This window comes from Pteropus medius, unplaced genomic scaffold (assembly GCF_902729225.1).
Source record: "Pteropus medius unplaced genomic scaffold, Ma_sr-lr_union100, whole genome shotgun sequence".
Lineage (NCBI taxonomy): Eukaryota > Metazoa > Chordata > Mammalia > Chiroptera > Pteropodidae > Pteropus > Pteropus medius.
In genome coordinates, this window is record NW_024351543.1 from 4,863,496 (window position 1) to 4,889,179 (window position 25,684).

The 25,684-nt window shown below is 37.2% G+C and overlaps 1 protein-coding gene and 1 non-coding gene across 4 annotated transcripts in view; one reads left to right on the plus strand and one right to left on the minus strand.

Moving 5' to 3' along the window:
* IGSF11 (immunoglobulin superfamily member 11) overlaps positions 1-13,153 on the minus strand; it is a 121,340-nt gene extending 108,187 nt beyond the window's left edge. For 2 of the 3 annotated variants that reach the window (XM_039843069.1, XM_039843068.1), the window contains exon 1: positions 12,855-13,153. In XM_039843069.1, the coding sequence (XP_039699003.1) occupies positions 12,855-12,906 (52 nt within the window). In that variant the 5' untranslated portion in view covers positions 12,907-13,153. The other variant, XM_039843072.1, reaches the window with a different exon arrangement.
* Positions 1,109-1,227, plus strand: LOC120586872 (5S ribosomal RNA). The gene has a single exon (XR_005648822.1). It is a non-coding gene; the product is annotated as a 5S ribosomal RNA (ribosomal RNA).
* Positions 13,154-25,684: the final 12,531 nt, after the last annotated feature.

Here is a 25,684-nt window from a genome sequence, read left to right on the forward strand (position 1 = left end):
ATACATGTGTGAAGCGAAGTCACAGAGTAAAAGATTCTACAACACTTATAACCAATAAAGTAGTAGTATTATAACAAACATTTTAAAATCATATTTTAAAACTTTATAAGTCAGGGGCAAAAATGACACACAGACTCTAATGTTAAAAACTGGTAAAAACCCAAGGGTTTATCAACAGATAAATGGATAAAAAATGTACAGTATACACATACAATGAAATATTATTCAGCCAAAGAAAAAGAATGAAGTTCTGAAATATGCTATAAATGAATGAGCCTTGAAAACACTATACTAAGTGAAATAACTAAGTGAAAAAGCCAGCCACAAAAGGACAAATATTGTATGATTCCACTATATAAGGTACCTAGAATAGACAAATTCATAGAGATAAAAATAGATGAAATGTTACCAGAAGCTGGGGATAGGGGAAAATGGGGAGTTATTGCTTAACGTTTACAGAGTTTCTGCTTGGGGTGATGAAAAAGTTTTGGAAATAGACAATAATGGTGGTTGCACAACAGTGTGAATGTGCTTAATGTCACTAAATTGTTCACTTAAAAATAGTCAAAATGGCGAATTTTGTTATATTTTACCTAAATTGTTTTTTATTTTTTTTAATTAATTAATTTATTTTATGGTGACATTGGTTAACGAAATCCAATAAGTTTCAGCTGTACACTTTAACAGTAAGGCATATATATATTTACACTGTGTGTTCACCTCCCATAGTTAGATTTCTTTCTGTCACCACATATTTGACCCCCTTTACCCACCTTCCTCCCTCCTCCCCTCACCCACTACCGTCTGGTAACCACTAGTCTATAGTCCATGTCCATGAGTCTGTTTGTCCTGTTCATTTGTTGCTTTTAGGTTTATATCCCACATATAACTGATATCATGTGATTTTTAACTTTTTTTGTCTGGCTTATTTCACTGAGCATGATTATCTCGAGGTCCATCCATGTTGTCTGTCGCAAAGGTTACAATTTTTAAAAATTAATGTATCAAAATCATTGAATTGTATACTTTAAATGGATAAATTATAAGGTATGTGACTTATATCTCAATAAAGTCATTATAAAAAACTGTCAAAAGACTTGAAAAGACAGTCTACAGCCATGCCACCCTGAACACCCCCGATCCTATCTGATCTTGGAAGCTAAGCAGGGTCGGGCCTGGTTAGTACTTGGATGGGAGACCACCTAGGAAGACCAGGTACTGTAGGTATAATAAATAAATAAATAAATAAATGGATGAATGAATAAATAAATAAATAAATAAGTAGATAGATAGATGAATGAATGAATGAATGAATAGACTGCTCTTTGACACCGTACACGAAAATTAAAAAAAAAAAAAAAAAGACTTGAAAGACAATTTACAAAAGAGAATACCTAAATAGCCAGTGAAAGGGAGAAGAGGTGAGTAACCTCATTAGTAATCTGGGAAGTACAAAATGCCTAAACACATGCACACACAATGATACTATTATTCACCCATCAGAATGGCTAAAGTAAAATAAATTGACGATACCTGGTGTTCACAGAATGTAAAGGAAAACAGAACTCTAATACACTGCTAATGGGCATAAAGATCAGCATGATGACTTTGGGAAAACGGCAGATCCTACTAAAGCTAAATATATGCACTTTGCTTCTTAAATCTATACCTAACAAAAATGCACTTTGATATCCATTGAAACATGTACAAGAATGTACGCATCAGCATTATTCATAACAGGCTAAAACTGGAAACAACCCAACTGGCTATCAGTAGTAGGATGGATAAATCAATTTACAGTGTGGTCATACCATGAAGCGCTATCATGCAAAAAGGTGAAGAAATTACAGCCACATGTAACGATGTGGATAAATTGCATAAACGATGTTCAATTTTAAAAGCCAGACACAAAAGAATGTATAATGAATATGGATAATTCTATTTATAGAAATTTCAAAAATAGGCAAACTAATATCTGATGCTGGATATCAAAAAGTGGTTATGTTTGGGGAACAGGGAATGGTAGAGAAATTGAGAGGCTCATTAGGGGACTATTGCGTGTTGGCAATGCTCTTCGGATCTGGATGATGGTTACACAAGTATCCACTTACAATAATTAAGTAGTACTCTTAATATTTCTATACTATTTCCATACTAAAAGTGTAGTGTTAGAAATATTTCTACACTAAAAGTGTCTAATAAACTTTTTTAAAAATTTAGTCCTGTCACTACTGTCTTTTCTAATAAATATAGCAGCTTTGAAATACATTACATTCAAAGAAAAACTGAGTATATGTAAGTTGATGCTTATCAGTGGAATGAACAAAGTATAGAGAAAGGCAGCAGGAATATGTTAGAAGACAGTGGGAAGCTATTGTAAACTTAGTTCACATAAAGGAAAAGACTGAGAAACTCGTAATCTGTTCAAAACTGGAGCGCAAATGAAATGTAAATTCAATCTGCAGCATAAAAGAATCTATTCTGTATCATTTTTTGAGAATGAGAAATGTCTATACTTTAGTAAAAACTTTGAAGTTCATATGCATATCTCAATTCCACATATAGAATTTCAACTTTTTGCCTGTAAAACTGAGAGAATAAGGTCTATTACCTTATACAAGATAAAAAGGCTGCTAAAAAGCAAAGATCTAAAATTCATCCATTCACTCAATAAATTAAGCACTTGCCATGTTCACAGCACAAAGTGCTCATCCTGTGGAGCTTGCAAGAAGGTAAAAGAGAACAAGACGTAGCAATTTGGAGGTGCCACCAAAGGAGCACAGAACTCACTATGTAGGAAACTATAAGAGGAAAAGTTCTCTTACAGAGAAGTTATCTCAGAATGTAAGGCAGTCAGTCTCAGAGGAAACAGGCTTGAGCTGAGTCTAGAAGAGTAGGTAGTATGTGTATCAAGAGGAGGTGGTGAGGTATTTCAGACTGACCAGAAGTGGACGGGAAATGTGAGCGACAACACTGAAGAGGTAGATAAGTCCAGAGTGTTAACAGAAGGCCCTGGATTGGGTGGGTAGAGTAGAGTAGGAAGCTGGAGAGGAGGACACTGATACTCTAAAACCTTTAGAATTTATCCTTTAAGATTTTTTCAAGTTTGCTGTGGTTTTTTGTAATTGAAGGAAGAGAGGGATATAATGACAGCAGTGTTTGACAGAAAAGGAACCTCTCAGGAAGGAAAGGATGGATCAAAGAGAAGAAAGGTAAAGGAGTTTAGAGCACTAAAAATAAATATTTTAAAGATTCCAAGGTTTTCAGATATTTAAAAAAAACAAAAGTATTTTGCTTAGGAACAAGCCATAGGATCATGTACTTGTACCGTGTGACGCTGCCACAATATACAGTCTGAGCAATATCAGAAGTCTGAGCAATATCAGAAGTTTGGGCCCGACACAAAATCCTGAGATTTATATAAATGTTACAATGCAAATCGCCATATATAAAATTAGATAAATATGTGTGTTTACCTAATCGGCCAGCATATATGAAGTAGAAGAGCAAGTAAAGCTTTTGTGAAGTTTAATTCTAATGAGGAAAAGCTGAATTAGTTCGCCTGCCACACATGCGATAAGCACAATAAAAGGAATGAGAAAAGGGTTCCTTCCACACCCTTTCTCTCAAGTCAAAGAGAAAGCTGGAATGCCAACTTCTCCTGTGTCAAGAGACTCTGAGCTGAAACTCGAAAAGGAAGTGCTCAAGACTGCAAATTATTTTCATGTTCTTGGTCTTCATCATTATCAGTTTATAGAATATTTGTGAGACATTGAAGGAGTAAGCAGATTTGATTTATTTTAATGCAGACAGATGGCTTGGTCATGGAAATTGTGAAGAGATTTACTGAGCGGCTTCATCAGATCAAGGACATTATGGAATTAAAGGGCTCTAAGAGACCTTACAGGTCCAGCTCCCCATGGCTCACAACATTACACTTTCATATTAATGAGAAAGACAACCCACTGAATTCAAAGTAACTGGGGAAGGGGGACAGGCACAATTAATTCATCCAAAAAGGCACAAATGTTCAGACAAACTGGAAATATAGACTGATCAAAGGGCAACTAAAACCTGTCTTGCTCTTAGGGCAATGAAATCACCAATTAGAAAGAATTAAAAGTCACAATTTCAGAAAATATTTTCATGAAAACAAATAATGTTTAAATTTCTACAAATACTTTGGAATACAAAACTCAAAAACCTTCTCTACTAGTGTGGTTTAGTTTCAGTAAATATTTAATGTTCTGAAAATAATCTATACTTATCAAAATAGCACAATAAGCATGAGTTTATGAATCTCAGAATTATTTTGAACGTTCTGCCAATATGACTAACTCTATCCATTCTGAAGACCACCTGGCTTTGTGTAAAAACATTCTCCTACATGAAAATGCAAAAAGAACAACCAGGAAACAGTATAGAAGTTATATAACCTAGAGTCAGAATTAAGACGTGTCATAACCACACCCTTTCAGAGTTTTTGGTTTAAATATCCCTACTTTCCTGACTAAAACTCACAGGTTTTTTTAAAAGCTCATAGGCTTTTCACTTTTAATCAATAATAGCAATACCAAAACATTTATATTCATCATGTTATCCAGTACAGATAAAATTTAGACACCCAATGCCTGGCTTAGCCAAAGAAAAGTCATTATGTTAGAAAAATAGAGAAAGGTTATAGAAATCAAGTTAAAGGACCAGAATACACTGATTATGGAAAAAAGAAAATTTCTGTCATATTTACAGCCTGCTTACAACTGACACATATAAGATTTGTCTGTGATATAAAGGATGTAAGAGAATAAAGACGTATGTACATAGCCTGAGCTAAAGTAAATAGAAATCAATTTTCAAAGAAAATTAAAAAATAGAATTCTTTATATTTGAAGTCACTTTTTACAATCTTTCTACAATAGATGAAAACGGTTTTAATTCATTGAATAGATATCACCATAAAGTCTCATTATATTGATGGAAGGAGAGGGAAAGTCAAGTAACTGCTTTTTAAGAAGTTGTATTATGTTAAAACCAGCCATATATTAGTTCCAGCTTATTTTCTCGACAATATTCTCAATACTTAGAAGCCAAATCAAAGAATCACGAGATTACAGAGTTGGAAAAGAAAAGATCACCTAATCTAACTCCTTCATTTTGCAAATGAAAGCAGGCCTGAAGATCTGTATGATGTCTCTCAGGCCACACCTCCATTGGCACCTCCTGGATAGAACACTTACTTCCTGACTCAAGTTGGAGTTGATCAACCCCTGTAACAATAACGGCCACAAGCAAAGAATTTTCTATATGCCAAGCACTATGCTAGACACTTTAAAGATGCGTCATTTCCTTTAGTTTAGTACTTCTTAATGCACTGAGAAGGCCATCTTCACTCTACAAGATAATCAAACTCAAACTCGGGGCATTAGAACATTCCCCAAATCAGAAAGCCAATAAATGACAAGTCAGGAATTCAAACCCAATATGTCTGACTATACAAATAATTCCACTTTGGGCCAGCTATACTGCAGAAATACCTACACAAATTTATAGGTTATATGTACAAAGGTGTTCACTATGATATTACCAATATCAAAAAATCAGAAACAACATAAATGTCCAACCATGGGGAAACAGCTAAATAAACTGTGGTATAGACTTGCTACAAAATAGTAAACTTAGGTCATTAAAAAAATGACAAAGATCCATATGTGGCAACATGCCCATACTAAATTTTATGCTTTAAAAATAAGTTTTAAAACAATTATCTATGGCATTCTTTTTTTAAAAAAAAATACATGTACTTCAGGCTTTGTTTGTAATTAGAAAAAGGTCTAGAACAATGCACAACAAACCAGAGAATTTGGTGGGTGGAGGTGGGATATGAGTCAATTCTTAAACACTTCTGCATTGTTTGAATTTTTATGCCTAGGATATGCCACTTTTGTAATTTAAAAATTATATATATTACAAAAAAATACAGAATTTTAAATGAGTTTATTGTTTATTTTTCAGTGATACATACATACTCTGTTTAATGCCATCCCACACAGCATGGAATTATTGCATGGCTATTTGTCTCTTAAACAATAAAGAAAAAAAAAAGAATTTAACATCCATTAAAGTACATTAGAGTTTCAATGTACTATATTCCATGGACCGTTTAAGGGTCTCCAACACCCTTTCAAAAAATCTGTGAGGTAAAAGCTGTTTTCTTAATGACGGTAAAATGTTATTTGCCTTTTTGCCTGTGTCGACATTTGCACTGATGGTGCAGAAGTGTGGGGGGAACTGCTGGCGCCTCCACACAAGTCAAGGCACTGGCACTAAACTGTGTCTGAAGTCACTGTAGTCTTCCTGTCATGCACTCTCAGTTACAAAAGAAAATCCAGTTTCACTAAAGAATGTCTTTGATGAAGGAATAACAGCAATTTTATTAAATCTTGACCTTTTATAATATTCTGTGACAAAATGAGTAGTCTGAAACATAAATCTCTTATGCTACACACCAAAGCAAAAATGGTTGTCCCGAGGAAAAGCCCTGGTGCAACTGCTGGATTTCAAAGCTGAATGAATTAGTCGCGTTTTCATAATCAGCACTTTTACTGGAAAGAAAAACTCACAGACAGACTACAGTTATTGAGACTTAGATATTTGGCAGACATTTTCCCAAAATTGAACAAAATAAGAGAAACCACTGACAGCTATTTGTTGCCAATTCTGAAAATATACATATTTTCGAAAACCTGTATCTGCCATTGTGAGCTTAACAGTTTCCCGGTACTTGAAGATTGTCATGATGAGATCAATGGTGATAGTTAACAAATGTGATTTTTTTAATCATAGAATTTAACATGTCAGCATTTGTAAGATCTGCATCAGTGAACCAATATTTTCTAAATTATCAATGTATAATGTTACCTAAAAATCATGCATGAAGAAAAGATTTAAGTATAAGATAAGCCCATGGATTTTAATACAGCAGAGTGAGAAATGTTTATTGATATGGTTTCTGATTCTGCATGGCAACCAATCTTTAAGAAACTACTATTTACTGAGTTTTAATAGAATATCAAAGAAGAATATACAAAATTATTTGAAAATGCTATCAAAATATTCCTTCTTCTTCCAACTACATATCTATGTGAGGCCATATATTCTTCATATATGTCAACCAAACTGAGACAACACCTCATAATAAACTGAATGCAGAAGCAGAGAGGGGAATCCAGCGGTCTTCTAATGAGCAAGACATTAAAGAGTCATTTCCAAAAATGTAAAACAGTGCCACTCTCTCCCTAATAAATTTTTGGTTTTGGAAAAAAATCTTACACTTGTCACAAAAATAGTATATTATTTATGTTAGCATACAATGGATTTGTAACCTGATTAATACATAAATTTTTTCTCACTTTTAATTTCTAATATGGTAAATATTGATAGACATAACCTACGCACACAAAAGCTCTTTATTGTCCTCAATAATCTTTAAGGCCCCAATAATCTTTAAGGCCTAAAGTTTGAGAATCTTTGCAGTACACTGTTAACACACTTTTCATACGTTCTGCACATTGTCTTAAGTCTTGGCCAACAAGTGCTAGTACAGCAATCTGTATTTACACATGGGCAATATGCATATGTGAACTGTACTACAGGCTTTTCATTACCAATGAAAGCCTAAAATGCTAACCTGATTTTACTATACTCCAATCTGTCATTTATTTTGTGTTCTGCTAAATGATCTTGACCTATAGGGACTGACTGAAGGTGTAAAACTGGTAGTGATGGACTTGGTCCAAAGAAACAAAGATTAAGTATTACGATCAATGTTTGATGTTACTTAAGGCATCTTTGAGTACATGGTCAACAGTGTGACTCTGATTAAAGACTTTTGACATTTTGAGAGCTATAAACATCACTGCAGACAGAGAATGGTCCATAAGGAAATTATTATCACTTATAGTAGTAACTACTCACTTAATTAATTTGCAAGTACCTACTGAGCACTTACTATGTGCCAGGTATGGTATTGTCCTTCAGGGAAAATATACATACATTCATACATTCATACATACATATATACACACACAGAATTGCATCATAAAGTTAACTTCATGGAACAAGGGGGAAATATTAACACAGAACTATGTCCACATTCTCACATACCCCCACCAGTGCCATGTCCAGCTTCTAAAGTGATTTCTGGGTCTGCCTGCTTGGCTCCAGGGTTTCTTTCATCAGTCTACAAAATAGGTACAGCTAATCATTGGAAGGGGTCATGAATGGCTAGATTTATTTACTTTAAAAGAACCTGATGCGACTAGCAGAACATAACATCCTCCAAAATGGAAGGAGAGGATGAAGAGGAAAGAGGACAGAAAAGAATCAACATTACTGAGAATACAGGAGTGAGAGAGAAGAGATTTTACATGAGCAACTGCTGTGAACAGGGAGACTTTGGGCAAAGGCAGGTAAAAGCGTTCTCTAAATTAGGACACTGTTAACATTTCCACTGGTGTGATATGCAACAAATTTTGGTAAAAATTTAAATTTCTTTTCAATTTTTAAAAATGTTGGATTAATGAGTGTTTTAAGATTGGCCTAGAAGTGGTCTCATTAGAGTTACATTCAAAATGCCACATCGTGCTATTACAAGTTCGAGTCTAGTAGAAAAACAGCTTTGCATTTCCAAACCTATTATACTTTAACCATCTATCCCAACCCTAAATCCTGACCCACTATCATTCAAAGCCACTGACAGTAACCTTAATTTCTGAAGATTCTTCCAAAGAATTCCATGTAGTATTAGAATTTCCTGAACTCAGTGCTTCTGGCATCTCAACTTCTTCACCAGCAATGCTTTTCTAAATAAAAGTATGCATCTAACCCTGTCATTTTGTTATCTCTCAAGATCAAAATACTAAACAAAGAGAAACCAATTAGTAGACTTCCTTTAAGGACTTTTTCACTGAACAGAGTTTTTGTTCACATTGGCAAATTTGTATTGTTTTAATCCTATCCTATAAACATAAACATTTTAGTGATATTAATTAAAATACATGAGTGAGGTATAGCCACACCATATAGCACCTGTGTAGTGTCCATCAACGGTAAAGGTAAACTAGTATCAGACCAATGGCTGAGTCTATCATTAGTGAAAATGGGAAACAGATTTTCTCTCTTTGACTTCAAATTTCTACAACTTTAAAATCATCACAAATGCAAACTACTACTATAGTCTCTTGGAAAATCAGGTATAAAGCTAATCAATTACCCAAACTTTAACAGAAAGGAAAAAATCCTTCCACAGTTCAGTAAAATCAGCTTAACTCGTAAGTAAATTAATTAACTTTCTACTTTTAAGACTAAATTCAGCTCGAATCAGATGGCATTCTAAATACCACCCAAGAACTGACAACCTCTCTGAAACCAATTACTCTCAAAGTATGATTAAGGGAGGACTTCAGAGGCTCCAGATGTTCTGAGAACCATCCTTAAAATGCAATGGTGTGATGCGTGAGTGCCAAATGGTCCTCATCAAACAAAGGACAGGACTTGAAGGGACTAGACTATCAGAAATCCAGCCATCCTACTTCAATCTGCCTAAAACATAGAAATAAATTGGCATCATTAGTGTAGATACAAATAGGTTCAGGATCCCTATGCTAAATAAACAAATTATAGATCAGAATTTAAGTGGGCCACAATTTTCCCAACATTCTCCCAACAGGGCTAGGACCTCCAGCCCTTTGTTCTAACTCACTGCAACTAAAGACTCTTGTGTACCAGCACATCACCTTGTTTGACACTAAATCACATGGCTTAAGTAAGAAGATTCAAATGAGACTTTTCATTATAAATGCTTCCACTATCAAAGTGCGAAAACACATTTGAAAATGTGCCACATACTGTTACTGGGGGGAAAATGTCTTTGCCCACTGCATCATTACCTTGGGTCTGACAACAGTCCTAAACACAACATTTTAGAAGCACTTGGTGATCTAATATCTAAATTGCTTCCTGAATAGTCCATGTTGAATATACAGTGTATTAAGCTTAATTTCTCTAAAATTTTCATCCAGTGGCTGTCACCTTTCATATTAGGTCAAACTACAAATTTTTTACTAAAAAGTGAATCCTTCCAAAACAGTTACATAATTAAAGTTAGAGCTAAGAAATTGAAGTTTTTAATAAATTTTTCATCATGCCAACACTTAAGCTCATAATTCATTTCTAATTCATTTTATATGGCCTTTTCTTTCTTTTTACATATTTTCTTATGTTCTTGAAAGTTATACACTATTTCAAGGAATCGAAAGTAATACAAGAAACACTTTCGATATATCTGACCCATGGGTAGAACTATATAGTAGTCAACTTTTAAATTTAAATTCCCTTTGAAGTTACTCCACAGAGATTTAAACAAATACAAAAACAAAAATTTCTTGACATCCATTTTATTTCAAAAATTTCAGACGCTCTCTTTTTCTATTTCTGGTGTGTTACGTCATTGTAGTGGCCACTGCTACAATGGTTATCTTTCTAGCATCCATTTCCCTTTTCCTCTTCATAATGGAAGCAACTTTCCTTCCATTCCTCCACCTCATTCCAACACTGGAAGTTCTATGGATGGGCTCTAATTCATTCAAACCAACTCTGCCACTGACTGATTCAAGAACTTAATGCAGTCAGGAAATGGCATTCTCCTGGAGACTCATGTTAGGCACTATATAGCTGTTCGCTCTCTTCCCCTCATCTTAAGGAAACTGTATATCAGTGGCCTTTCCATGGCCTACTGAATAAATCCCAAACTCAGCATTCAAGGCTCTCTACTAACTTTTACTACCTTTTCAGACTTTTTTCTTTTGTACAGTGTCCTGTTCTAGCAGCTAGGAGCTTGGCCTTTCCAGAATATGCCCCTGCACTTTCCATTCCATATCCTTTGTCCAGGCTGTTCCTTTGTCTAGGAAAGCCCAACTAATGCCATCTCAGTCAATTTAAATCCTACTCGAAGTCCAGATCAAAAGTAAGCGTTTCCATAATGTCTTTCTTGATATCACCATTAATAAATGGCACTAATCATATATTCCTTGTATCATAAATCATTTGTATATTCTTACAGCCTATACTACAAACCACTTAAGGGTTGTGGACAAACTTGTGCATCTTTGTCTTCCACCACCTTCCTTCCCCACCAGACACCCAAACCCTGAGTAACTCGATAACAATTTGTTGAACACATAAGCACTTTTTTCATTTCTGAGGGTAAAAAATGCCTCTACAGAACAGATTATTGTGAAGGCTGAAATGTCCTTGCTAGTCTTTTAAAACATCCTAGGATGGCTAAGGAATAGCTCTGCTGAAGGAAAAGAAACAAAGCAGATGACCTTGTAAGGCAGATTCGCGAATCACATCAACTCTTTAAAAGTACTGCCTAATAATTAAAAAACAAACTATATACAAATGCTACTTTAAAAAGAGAGTTACATTTATTATAACATACAACAGAACAGATTTTTTACCATAAATGTCAGCTATTCTGATAGTAATACCTATAATATTTTCAGTTATATCCAAGGGATTTGTATAAAAAGCCCACTAACTGAATCTTATTTCACACTTGAAGGAAGACAGAGAAACATGTTAGCTCTCTCAAACTAGCAACCAGACAAAATTAATTTAGAAGCACATACCACCGTCACTTTATTATGATCTACACATCATCACTAAAAATATACCTATTGAACTCCATGAAAGTTATCTGGAATTTTGATGATTTCCTTCACTGGATTCTATGAAAAAGATATACAAAGTTTTATATTCTTTTCTCTCCTACTAAGTGAATTTGTATAATTTAAGTCATCTAATATTAGGTTACTTCAAAATCTATGGGTACATTATCAGTTCAAATAAGACCGTAAAACTATGGGAAACATACTGATATCTCCAGAAAATAAACAGGGATAACCACCATATTCCAATCAGTGAACATGCTTTTTTAAATAAAACCCTAAAGAATAAATCTCAGTGAATCTCAACATATCAGAAAATGGGACAGAAAACTTGATTCCATAAGACAATGCACTCACAAAAGAAAAGGGCACTGTACAAGATGAAAATCAAGAGTTTAAATATGATGGCTAGTCATAGAAATAGAATATAAGAAAAGTTAGAGAGTAGAAAATTACATTTAAATAGATTTTTTTAAACCGTCAAGAAAATTAAACACATCTATTATTTGTGTTCTAATATTGTTATATTCTATATATTTTTGTAAGCCAATTTAAATCCTTTGGGGACGAAGCTAGCGTATAAAAAAATAAATTCTTGTTTTCAAATATAGTGTAGCATACTGTATAGTTATTTTTAAAATAAAGATCACATTTTCAGTGAAACCTGCATATGCCTGGTAAAGGTACAATTTAAAGTTTCTTAAATTATTTTAAAGGCATCTTGTTTTCCTGGAGCCGCCTGGTAACGGAAACTAATTCTAAATACTGTTTCTCACTGTACCCAATAAGTACGGGAGTTCGTTATCTAAAAAGGCATACAGCGGGGTCAGAGTCAAGTCGGCGTCGGATCCAGGCTGGGCCGTAACCGAGTAGCAGGTGTAGTTACCTCGGATCAGGGAACACCTGGGCTGTGCGGGAAGCCGAGAAGCGGGGCGCCGGCGGGAGGGCAGCCGCGGCGGGTGGGCGCGTGAGCCTCGGCCGACAGCTACGAATATGGCCCCTGAGTAAGTTAGGTTCCCAAGACCTGGCACAGGCGAGCAGGCTGCTTGCGGTCCCCAGACAGCTCCTGCCCGGGCCGCTGGCCCAGCCTGGCCCTTCGGGGCGGGGAGGGCTCCGGCTACTCACCGTGTAGAGAGAGGAGCAGCAAAGGCGCCAGACGGGAGCCCGGAGAAGTCATCCCGGGGCCGCGGGGAGCGCGCCCGCCGCCCGCCCGGCTCCTCGTCGCCGCAGCCGAGGCGCTGGCCGGGCCCTCGGCGCTCTGGGGTCCGCTGGGTGCTCCCCGACCCGCCGCCCGGCAGCAGTCCTCCCGACGGGGCTGGGACCCTCGGACGCCACACGAGACAAGTGCGGCTCCCGCGCCGCCCCGCTCCGCGGAGGCTGAGCTGCGACGAGGGTCGTCCCGGGCTCGCCGCCTCGCCCCACAGCGCCACGGCCACCACCTCGCGCTGCCCCAGGACCCGCCGGCCCTCAGCGCCGCCGGGGAGCCACTCCCCCCAACTCCCCGCCAGCTACTCGGGCTGCAGCGGGCACCGCCAGGCTCCGCACCGCCCACTGGCCCCGCTCGGTCTCCCGGGCAACCGCGGCTCCAGCGCGACGCCTGGCGGCCCACCCGCGGAGCGAGCGCCGCGCGCAGCTGGCGCGGCCCCCGCCACCTGTGCGCGGTGCCGCCTGCTGCCCCGCACGCCTCCGCGAGCGCGGGGAAGCCGGCGGCCCTTGCCCTCCTCGCCCAGGTCGGGCCCCTCTCCTGCTCGAAACCGCTCCTGGGACAAGTGGTGTCAGTCCTCACCCCCAGAGAGCCCTTGGAGAGACTCTTCCACCGCCTCCGTCTTAATCAGCAAAATTCCTTCCTGTAGCAGTTTTCAGATGATCTCTATTTGGCAATTTCACTTTCTCTCCATCCTCTCTTCTGTAACCCAAATAATCTGAAAGAACCTGACGCCTGACTACTGTTTCTTCCTTGAAACGAGCGAAGGAGCTGTACCATACTCCTCGCTCCCCATTGTCGGAGACTACCATCTTCTCTTTTCCCTTTAGTACAATTTATGTCAACTTCTAATATTTAAAAGTTTATGTTCTAAATGGTATAGCTTTATTAAACTAAACTGAAATATTTGTTAACTAGTGAGGAGGTTATTTTGGGGGGGGGGTTTGTTACTTTCATTGGGTTTTTATTTTTGTTCCTCGTTTGTTTTGAGTGGGAAGCGAGACCCTACTGGCATCTGAAATTATTTTACTTAACTGTCTACCTACATCTTCACCTAATCTTCGTTCCTTTTCCATTGAGGTCGCTGGCAGGTGTCCTACAGCCCCACAGCCACTTTCTGCTTCAGCCTCCAACCTGAGCCTTCTAAATTTGGGGACATACCTGCCCAGGGAATGTCAGACCATTCTGGTCAATTTCTGCAGCAGCATAGATTAGGATTCTTGGAGCCATTCAGAAATTCTGAGGCCTCATCTAGCAGATACAGTCCTCCCAGGGCAACTCAGGAGGGAAAATAGTTTGCCAAAGAAATAGGCAAATATGTAAAACATCTATACATTTGGACAAATATTAAAAGATATGTATAGAAATGAAAATAACCGTATCAAGATGGTAGAATTATGGCTGCATTCTTTTTTGAAAATGTTGCTGTTATAATTTCAAGTTTTTTAAAAAAAGAGAACACATTCAGAAATGCCATTCACCTTTAACAAGAATACCTTGAAAAAGTATAGTTTGATTATGAATTAGAAATACCTCAGCTTTGCTCACTACTTACAGTTTGCTATAATCCCTTACCAGATCTCTAATGGCAAGAAAAGAATGATATGACAGTAGAGAGTCTTCGATATTTATAACAAGTTTTAAATTTCAACTCTAATGTCATCACTGGGCTTAGTCTTATTTCTTTAAACTCCAGGGCAAGGACTAGACATTTCTCAAACCAATCCAATTTTTTACCTTGTCTTGCACATACTCCTACATTCTAACCCAGTCTCAACCAGCATAATAGTAACACAGAGACAAAATCAAGTAAGTTGTCATGTAAAAGGTACTACTCAGAGCAGGATTTTGCTCCACTATAATCCCAGATTTAAACATAGAATATTATTTAATTAAATAAATAGCCTAATACTCTAGGCTGAAAAGCCTTGATAAAAGCAAGTTACCTGGTATACTTATTAGCACATCAGTTCAGCAAATACTGAGTATCTATCTACATTATGTAAGGCACTGAGTTGAAGGTTAAACATATAGTGTAAGATATAATTCTCACCCTTAAATAACTTTTAATTGTATATGGCATATATCTGTACAGTCAAGAATCAGCAGAGAAAAAGAGCTCTCCTGCCTCTTTGTCACCATAGTGTACTTCTGCCTTGCCCAACAGGAGCTAGGGACTTATTAAGAAGACAGACTGCTCACAGTTTGGTGGAACAGCCTTTTTAATAGAAAAAGAAGTGTGGTTTCTGGAAGGAGAGTGAGGACGATCACATTTCAGGAGGCAATCTGGCTGCCCAGAAGCTCAGGGGGCAGATGGTAGATGGTAGACTCAAAGGAAGCAGATCGGGAGGACTGGAAACTCCGAGTACTGTACACAGAGACTTCCAAAGGGATACCCGTAGAGGAAACAAAGAAAAAGGTGCTTTTCAAATCAGAGATAATACCACTGGCATATATTTTTAAGAACATTTTTTATTAGTAATGTTGGTTTTCACCAGCTCTTTTATCTTTATCTGCCTATGACCACAGTAGAATTTCTGTGAATCTCTTTAAGTATTCTGAGTGCTAAAGCAACAGACGACATCTTATGTTTGTATACTACTTTATAAATTTCAAAGTACTTTCACATACATTATCTGATTTGATCTTCACAGTAACCACAGGGGGTATGTAAAGCAGGTAATATCACCCCCTCTTCACATAGTAAGTTACTGAATCTCTAGAAGATCAAGGGACACCTCAGGGATTGCAAATACCAATGGGCAGAACTGGAAACAAGTTCTTCTAACACTCACCCTATAGTTTTTCTACCACATCACAGTCTTTTTCTTTTATCTTTTTACAGACTAACATCTAAAGAAATGTATATAAACCATATTGTCTTAAAGCCATCCGTGGGGAACTGCAGTTGTCTCCCCAACATTTATGCCACCTCTATCCCACCACCACCCCCAGATGACTAGCTGTAAAATTTGAATGAGATTGCCACCCCCCAACTCTAGGGGAACTTTAGTTGGTCTATCTGACCAAAGAAGAAATGGAGAGGGGGAATAACTAGGACAAAGAACCCTGGGGTAAAAGACTTGTAACATAGTAACAATCTTGGCTCAAAAACACTGATGAACCACAATAAGATACCATCTCACACCTGTTAAAATAGCTGTAACAACAGGACATGTAATAACAAATGTTGGAGGCGATGCAGAGAAAAAGGAACCCTCTTACACTGCTCGGTGGGACTGCAAATTGGTACGGCCACTAAGGAAAACAGCATAGAGTTTCCACAGAAAACTAAGAATTGATCTACCAAATGATCCAGCAATCCCTCATGGTGGCCAGGACATGAAAGCAACCAAAGAGTCCTATGATAGATGATTGGCTAAAGAAGCTATGATACATATATACAATGGAATATTACTTAGCCATAAGAAGAGATGAAATACTGCCATTTGCAACAACATGGACGGACCTCTAGATAATGATGCTGAGCAAAATAAGCCAGACAGAACAAGTAGAACATCACAAGATATCACTTATGTGTGGGATATAAACCTAAAAACAACAAAGGAACAGGACAAACAAACAGAGACTCATGGACATGGACTATAGACTAGTAGTTACCAGAGAGTAATGGGTGTGGGGAGAGGAGAGATAGACGGGGTAAAGGGGGTCAAATATATGGTGACAGAAAGAAATCTAACTATGGGAGGTGAACACGGTGTAAATATATATATGCCTTACTGTTAAAGTGTACAGCTAAAACTTATTGGATTTTGTCACCCAATGTCACCATAAAAATAAATAAATAAATAAACAAATAAGGAAAAAAAAACACTGATGACATGAGAATACAGTCAACTTTTAAATATCTAAATATGAATTATCCAAATTCAAATTTTAATCCTATACCTGCTTTTCTCCTCCACCCATCAAAATGCTGGATCATCTCTCCTCAATCAGTCACTCTGCATCCAAGAATGGAAAATTAATTTTATTATTATTTTAGGTGAAAAATCATTAAGAAAGAAAAATTATGGAGGAAAATATAAGGCTTTCCAAAGCTAAATATAAATTATTTTTATAATATTATCTATTTTGTTAATACCACCTGTTCTTCATTTCCAGGCAAAGTTACTCTGAGCAGAGTCTCTGTGACAAAGTGCTATTGAATTCATTCTAATAGCAAATTTAAAATGGCATCACTATGTTTTGTTAGGACTTTCAAAAGGCAATAGCATAAGAAACATTTCATGTGACCTGAAAACGTTTTGTATTCTCTTTCTCGTAAGATAATTTTCAAAAATTTTTTCCAAGTCTTTTTACCACTATTCACTAGTCTAAACTAATCTGCTTGAAACTCTGTCACTTGACTTTATATATTGGGGTACTGGCAATGAGTCATCTCAGGTTTTTTCAAATTCTGGTGAATTTTCCATAGCAGTTTAAAGTGCATTTAAGACTTTCATTACTGGCAACAAAACAGATTAGAGACCTTGACTTACAAAAAATGTAAAATCATATTTTTAAAAATCTTAAATGAATTGATGATCACTCAGTAAATATGGAAAAGTCAAGCCAAAAGCTAGATGAAGGAAGGAATCCTTCAACAGTCTATTCTCAGCACAGAATCAGTGTGATCCTATTAGGTCAGATTAGATCTCTCCTCTGCCCAAATCATTCCAATGGGTTCCAATCTCAGAATGAAATTAAAAGTCCTTACTATAAATTACAGGGCTTGTGTTAGATTTCTATTGCTGTTATAACAAGTACTGCAAACTTAATGGTATAAAACAACACAAATTTATTATCTTATCTTAAATGAGTCTCACTGGGCTAAAGTCAAAATGACCACAGTGCTGTGTTTCTTTCTGTAGAATCTCTTTATCTTCTTCATCTTCTAGAGTCTACCTACTTTTCCTTGGCTAATGACCTTCTTCCATCTTCAAAGTCTTCAATATCGGGCCAAGTCCTTCTTACATTGCCATCTCTCTGACTCTCTCTCTCCTGCCTCTTCTTCTAAATTTAAGGATTAAAATGGGCTTACTTGGATAATCCAGGATGATCTCATCTCCAGGCCAGCTGAAGGGTGACTGTACTTCCATCTACAACCTCTGCCATGTAAGATAACATTCACACATTAAGGGAATAGGAAGTGGGCATCTCTGGGGGTTGGGGAGCATTATTCTTCTTACTGCAAGACCTAACTTGATCTAGTTCTCATTATCTCTCTAATCACTTTGATTTCCCCCTCACTGTGCTCTCACTAACTTACTATGCCATGCACCATGCTATGTCCTTTAACATACATAGTTTCATTTAAATCCTCATTTAAAGCAACACACAGAGATAGGTAGTTTTACCCCATTTTTCCAGATGAAGTAAAGTGAGATTCAGAGAAACTTTAAACTGCTTGGTCAAGAGCACACAGCTCTTAAGGAGTAAAACCCAGCTTTTCTGACTCTAAGGCCAGCATTCTTTCCACTATACCCTGACACACCTATTTGAATTAGCAACGTGATTGACAATTTGGAACTGATAAACTTTCTACTACTTTTTAATACTAAATAATTGTTCAGATTTTAGCCTGTCTTCTGAATTTGTTAATGAACACTCTTCCTTAAAAGATATAGACTTAAACAATTAAATGAATACTACCCCTCTTAAAAATTAATCTAAATCGAGTATTCTTAATTTAGTCTTGAAAGATGTTATGTGCTATTAATAATAAAATCAGTAGTAATCCATAAAAATTGGAACTCAAAAACAGCGAACGATGCTGTTTCTATGGTAAACAATGACGAAAAATATTAGATGGCCAAAAGATATTTTAATTCCAATAAATTGGTTCATAGCTTTAAGATCATTTTAGAAAAATCCATATATATATATATAATTATTATCATTACCAAAATCCATAGATTAATACCATGTACTCCCAAAGGAAGAGAACCACAGTATTAGGACCTTCTTGTGCAGTATTTCAGATCCCAGCCCTACTTCTTATTCCAGCTTTTGCCGCAAGCCTAGGTATAACCTGATAGTAACTTGCTTCACTGTGACCTACACCAAATACCTCTCTCTGCTCAGGAGCTTCTCTGACATTGCTGCCTGAGACATTGGCAGGAATCTGCTGGTACTGACGTGTGCAACCTATAACACAAGGATGCCAACACTTACGGAGCCACTCTTGATTAATGTGGGATGGGAGCCAATGGATAATCCTCCTTCTTTGCATTCTCCAAGTGGGCAATTCTTAGTTCATCAAACTCCTGAAAAGGTTCTGGCATAATCAACAGTAACCAACAGACAACATCCAACAACAAAAGATACATCTTTGACTGGCTTTTCCTCCCTCCCTTTTTCATTCTCCCATCAACTAACCCTGCTTCCTGAAATTACTTCTTAAATAACAGTTCTCCATAAGCCTTTGATTCAGGATTAACTTTCAGGAGAACCCAGGGTAAGAGACCTTCCCTTAAGTAGATTCTATATATCTGTGTATATGATTCTTACTAAAATTCAGCTACAGTTTTTTAATAGCCAGCTCTCTCAGAGTTATACAACAAAACTACTTATCCTAGAGATTTTTGCCAGTCTCTGTAATGTATCTTTCTTGATAACCAGAATCAAATAAGACAAATACAAAATATAGCTCTTGCATTTGAACTTCTAAATCATAAAAGGCTTGCTCAGTTTCAACTCTGCTATATTTTCAAAATAACCTTTGAAAAGTCACTTACCCTCTCTATGCCTGAACTAACACCTTTATAAAAATGGAATATAATTTTTACCTCACAGGTTGTTATAAGGAATCAATGAGGTAAAATGTATAAGAATGCCCATCACAGGGCCTACTGGATAATCAACCTGGTGAGCAGTTAGCTGCTGTTATTATTACCATTATCAGTAGATTATTGATTTTATTATTTATATATTATTGATTTTATTATTTATTTTATTTGAAAGCCTGACATCATGGTTACAAAATATCCATTTTGTGGACTTGATATTTCACCAAAAACTTTTTATTACATTGTATTTCGTAGCCATAAGAAAATATTTGAATTCGTTCAATGCTCAGAACCACAATAACTCCATAGAATAAACTGAGAAGACCCCTGTGTGGATCTTTGAAGCAGGGACTTCAAGGCATTATTGCTTTATCAAAATACCTTTGCCCCATAACCAACCCTATCCTGTCTTTCTACTGTTGCTGAATGTATGCAGGTCTCGCGTCGACGTTAATCAACTCAACAAATACGGAAAAATCCCACTACGATGTGTTAAGTGTCAACTAAACAATTACATCATGTAAAATGCATGTTCACATTATTATGAAGTTAATAAAATCACTGGATTAACGAATTGGCTAACTGCCCAGGAGTTCCAGAGGTTCTGTTGCTAGATTCATACCTATTCTTGTCCTAGCTGTGGTTTAGCGCCACCTGGTGGCATTACCAACTAAAGTTTAGCTGTTTATCGGACTGTTGCTGAGTCTTGCATTGATGGATACTCCAGGGCAGGAACGGTTATTTCAGGAAATATGAGGAGGCATGTGTTTCATCATATTGGTGCAAGAATACTTGGCCATAGCGTACAGGGGTATGTCCTAAGATAGAACTGCCTCCTATCTAACCTTCTAATCTCATTCACCCTACCACATCCTCCCTTAGAAAGAAAGTACTTTACTCTCTACCCCTTTCCCCAACCTCCACACCCACCGCCATATGGAAAAGGGCTGAACAGAGGACAGGAATTAACTGCCAACTTCATTATATGTCAATTCTCATTATTTATGAGACATATAAAGAGTTTTACAGTTTTTGTTGACAGTATACCATATCCCAAGGCACTGGTGATACATGAAGTAACAAAAGTTGAAAGATCTCTGCTCTTATGAAACCTTCAGCTTAGTGGAAAATTTATCACATAATCCTACAAACAAATGTGACAGTGGTATGAGAGAGAGAGAGAGGTTGGGTGCTAAGCAAGCCTGTAACAGAATTTTTAACAGAAGTAAAGAGATCTGGGAACAGTTCCCTGAAGAAAACAATTCATCTACCAGAACTGAAGGTTGACTAGGCAATGGAGAAGTAGATCATTTCTGGCACAGGCAACAGATTGTGTAATGGAGATATTTTAAAACAATTATAAGTATGCATTTTTAATACCCCTTTGTAAGTCATGTTTTCCTCCTTTTAGATCAAACTGTGAGTATTGTACACAGAAAATGACAGAACAGACACTTAGAAAACAAAACAGAACAAAACCAAAACAAGCAAACAAACAAACAGAAAACATTATTCTGGTTCAAGAATGATAGTTACTTCTTCGAGTCCATGGGGAGGCCACTTTCTTGTAGCCAGGCTTCAAGAGAGGAAACAGTTCTACCTACCTTTTTTGTTCTTGTCATTATTGTTTGTAGTTTTGTTTGTTTTTAATTCTAAGTATCAAGAGACGAGTCAGATGGATTCAAACAAAAGGATTCTATTGTTAAGTCATCCTGAAGATAAGTCAGAGGACATGTGAACGAGTTTCCAACCCTAGCAAGAAGGATACAGAAAATTTTCAAGGAGGAACAAAGGCATAGAAAGAGAGAGAAGGCCAGAAGTCAAATCTCAGTGTCCTCACTTTCCCTGTAGTGTGTAGTAGTTCAAGGTGGCACTGCTGCAATTTAGAAAATGAGTGGTGGAAGAGCAGCAGCTGGGGGAAAAGTCTTGGTGGGTAGGCCAGAGACGATCTGCCAGAACTACACATACTCCATTATGGTGGTGAAGAAAGGACGGGTGAGAGTTATGTTCTTGATTGAGAACAAGGAAGTACTCTGGGATGCCAAGAAAACTGGTCTGCCAGAGGAACACTAAAGCTGAAATAAAATAACCACAGATGAAGCACCACAACAAGGTCAGAAAGATGTTCTCCTACGTTTTCTTCTAAAAGCTTTTCTGTTCTACCTTTCACATTTATATCTGAAATCCACAGGGATTTCATTTTTTGTGGATGATGTGAGGTAGAGCTAGCCAGTTAACACAGTATCATTTACAGAAAAGGCTAGCTTTCCTTACTGAACTGCAACGTAGCACTTGTAAATAAGATGACGGAATATGTGTGATGTTTTTTCCTCTATTTTGTTCTCATTAATCAATTTTTCTATACAAGCCCCAATATTTCACTGTCTTAATTACTATAGATATATAATAGTCTTGATATCTGGTAGTATAAGTCCTCCAGCTCGTTCTCTTTTTTAAGATTACCTTCGGTACTCAATACTTTGTGTTTCCATGTGAATTCTAGAATCAGCACTTCAATTTCCACAATAAAATATCTTGGGGTATTTATTGTAATTGTGTTGAAACTATAGATTAATCTAGGAAAAATAATATCTTTATAATAGGTCTTACAAACTAAGAACATGCTATATGAAGAACTCTGTTTGGGGTTCTTTAATTTCTCACATAATGTTCAATAGTTTCTTGTCTGTTTTTAGTAAAATTTGTTCCTAGTTAAATTTATTCCTAAATTTAGCTAAATTTAATTTTCTAACACTATTATAAATGGTATCTTTTTTAAAATTTTATTTGATGGCATATGGAAAAAAATTAACTCTTGTATATTTAATTGTTGCCAACGATCTTACTAAATTCATGTATTGATTCTAACAGTTTGTAGATTCTTTTGAATAGTCCACATACACAATCATACCTCCAAGAGCTCAAAGTGTCAGTGAGTGCTTCTGAAACTCTGTTCCCCAGTACCCGCAGATGACCGAACATCGCATACAGAGCCCCAAGGCGCTGGGAGGGCTGTGCATTTGCCACAAGTGAGCCCTTACTCATAAGTCTGCAAATTTGGCTCAAAATGCACATCAGTAGAGTGCTTTATGCCAGAGCTCCGAAATATATATATCTATATCTGTATCTATAGATATATCTATATTTATATCTATCTGTCTATCTATCTATCTATCTATTTATCTATTCTCTCTATCTTTCTATATATATATTTATATATATATGGTGATTTTTATAACAAAAGGCTGTGTATTCCTCAGACATTTGAGACAAGACAGGCCGCTCCTAGCACCTCCACCTCCCCAGAGTGTGGACACCGGGCGTTCCCGAACCACAATTCAGCATGATCTCTTTTCATCCCAGAGGCCCCGGGGCTCCTTCCTAAGGCCTCCGCTCCTTCCTGCTTTCTGCATTTGAAATCAAACTTCAAGACGGAAGCACACACCTCCCTCTCCCTCACCTTTCTGCCTGGGATGGTCGTAATGCTCCCCGAATACGCATTCAAAATGAAGAAATGAAAGGCTCAAAGAGGTGATCGCAAAGCTCATAAGGCATGGAGTCAGAATTCAGACCCACAGCGGTCTGCAGTGTCCCCAAACTGACCTCTTTCCAGCGGGTGAAAGCCGCCGTTATGGCTGCTTTTGCGACAAGGATGGCACGCCGGAGGGGACGATGGAAGGAGGGGCCAAAGCATCCCTGGGTACGCTGTCTGTGGGTGGCCCTGAATTCTGCACGAGGATACAGAGAGGAATGAGACGTAGTTTGTACCTCTGGGAGCTCAAAGTGTCAGTGAGTTCTTCTCGAACTTCTGTACCCCAGTACCCGCAGATGACCGAATATCGCCCACAGAGCCCCAAGGCTCTGGGAGGGCTGTGCATTTGCCGCAAGTGAGCCATATCTCGGAAGTCTGCCATTTTGGCTCAAAATGCATGTCAGCAGAGTGCTTTTTGCCAGAGCTCCCATTTATATATATCTATATCTGTATCTGTAACTATAGTTAAATCCCTATCTATATCTATCTATCTATCTATCTATCTATCTATCTATCTATCTATCTATCTATCTATCTATTTCTCTCTATCTTTCTATATATATTTATATATATATGGTGATTTTTATAACAACAGGCTGTGTTTTCTTCAGACATTTGAGACAAGACAGGTCGCTCCTAGTACCTTCACCTACCTCCCCCCTCCATCAAGCTCCCCCCTTCTCTATCACCGTGAACTCTCTGGTAACTACTAGTCCATTGTCCATGTCCGTGAGCCTCTGTTAATTTGTCTTGTTCCTTTGTTGCTTTTAGGTTTGTATCTCACATATAAGTGATATCCTGTGTTTTCAACTTGTTCTGTCTGGCTTATTTTGCTTAGCATGGGTATCTTGAGGTCCGTCCATGTTGTTGTAAATTGCAGTATTTCATCTCTTCTTATGGCTGACTAATATTCTATTGTATATATATATATATACCATAGCTTCTTTAGCCAATCATCTATCATAGGACTCTTTGGTTGCTTTCATGTCCTGGCCACTGTGAATAATGCTGCTATGAACATCGGTGTGCAAATATCTTTTTGAATATGGGTTTTTCAATTCTCGGGGGTAAATACCCAGTAGAGCGATTGCTGGATCATATGGTAGATCAATTCTTAGTTTTCTGTGGAAACTCCATACTGTTTTCCTTAGTGGCTATACCAATTTGCAGTCCCATCAAGCAGTGTATGAGGGTTCCTTTTTCTCCACATCCTCTCCAGCATTTGTTATTACTTGTCCTGTTGATTATAGCCATTCTAACAGGTGTGGGATCTCATTGCGATTCTGATTTGCATTTCTCTAATAGCTAGTGATGTTGAGCATCTTTTCATGTTTGTTGGCCATTTGTATGTCCTCTAGGGAGAAGTGTCTGTTCAGATCTTCTGCCCATTTTGTGGTTGGATTGTTGTTTTTTGTTGTTGTTGTTATTGAGTTGTATGAGTTCTTCATATATTTTGGATATTAGGCTCTTATTGGAGGCATTGCTTGCAAATATATTTTCCCATTCTGATGGTTGTCTCTTTACCTTGTCGACAGTTCCTTTTGCTGAGCAGAAGCTTTTTAGCTTGATGTAGTCCCATTCATTTATTTCAACTTTTATCTCCCTTGCCTTTGAAGTCAAATTCATAAAATCCTCTTTAAGTCCAAGGTCCTTGAGTTTTGTTCCTATGTTTTCTTCTATGCATTTTATTGTTTCAGGTCTTATATTCAGGTCTTTAATTTATTTTGAGTTAATTTTGGTATGTGGTGATAGACAACAGTCTAGTTTCATACTTTTACATGTGACTTTCCAGTTTTCCCAGCACCGTTTATTGAAGAGGCTTTCTTTTTCATTTCTCTACTGTATGTTTTTGGCTTTTTTGTCGGAAATTATTTGCCCATATAAATATGGGTTTACTTCTGGACTCTCGATTCTGTTCTACTGGTCCATGTATCTGTTTTGCTGCCAATACCATGCGATTTTGATTACTGTCGCTTTGTAGTATAATTTGAAGTCAGGCAGAGTGATGCCTCCAGCCTTGTTCTTTTTTCTTGGGATGGCTTTGGCAATTTGGGGTCTTTTGTGCTTCCATACAAATCCGATGATTTTTTGTTCTATTTCTTTAAAAAGTACTGATGGAATTTTGATGGGGATTGCATTAAATCTGTATAATGCTTTAGGTAATATGGTCATTTTAACTATGTTGATTCTTCCAATCCAAGAATGCGGAATATCTTTCTGTTTCTTTGTATCTTCTTTGATTTCTTTTAATAAGGTCTTGTAGTTTTCATTATAGAGGTCCTTCACATGTTTCGTTAAATTTACTCCTAGGTATTTTATTCTTTTTGTTGCAATTGTGAAATAAATTATTTTTTCCACTTCTTTTTCTGAGACTTCATTGTTAGAGTATAGAAATGCTATGGATTTTTGAACGTTGATTTTGTAACCA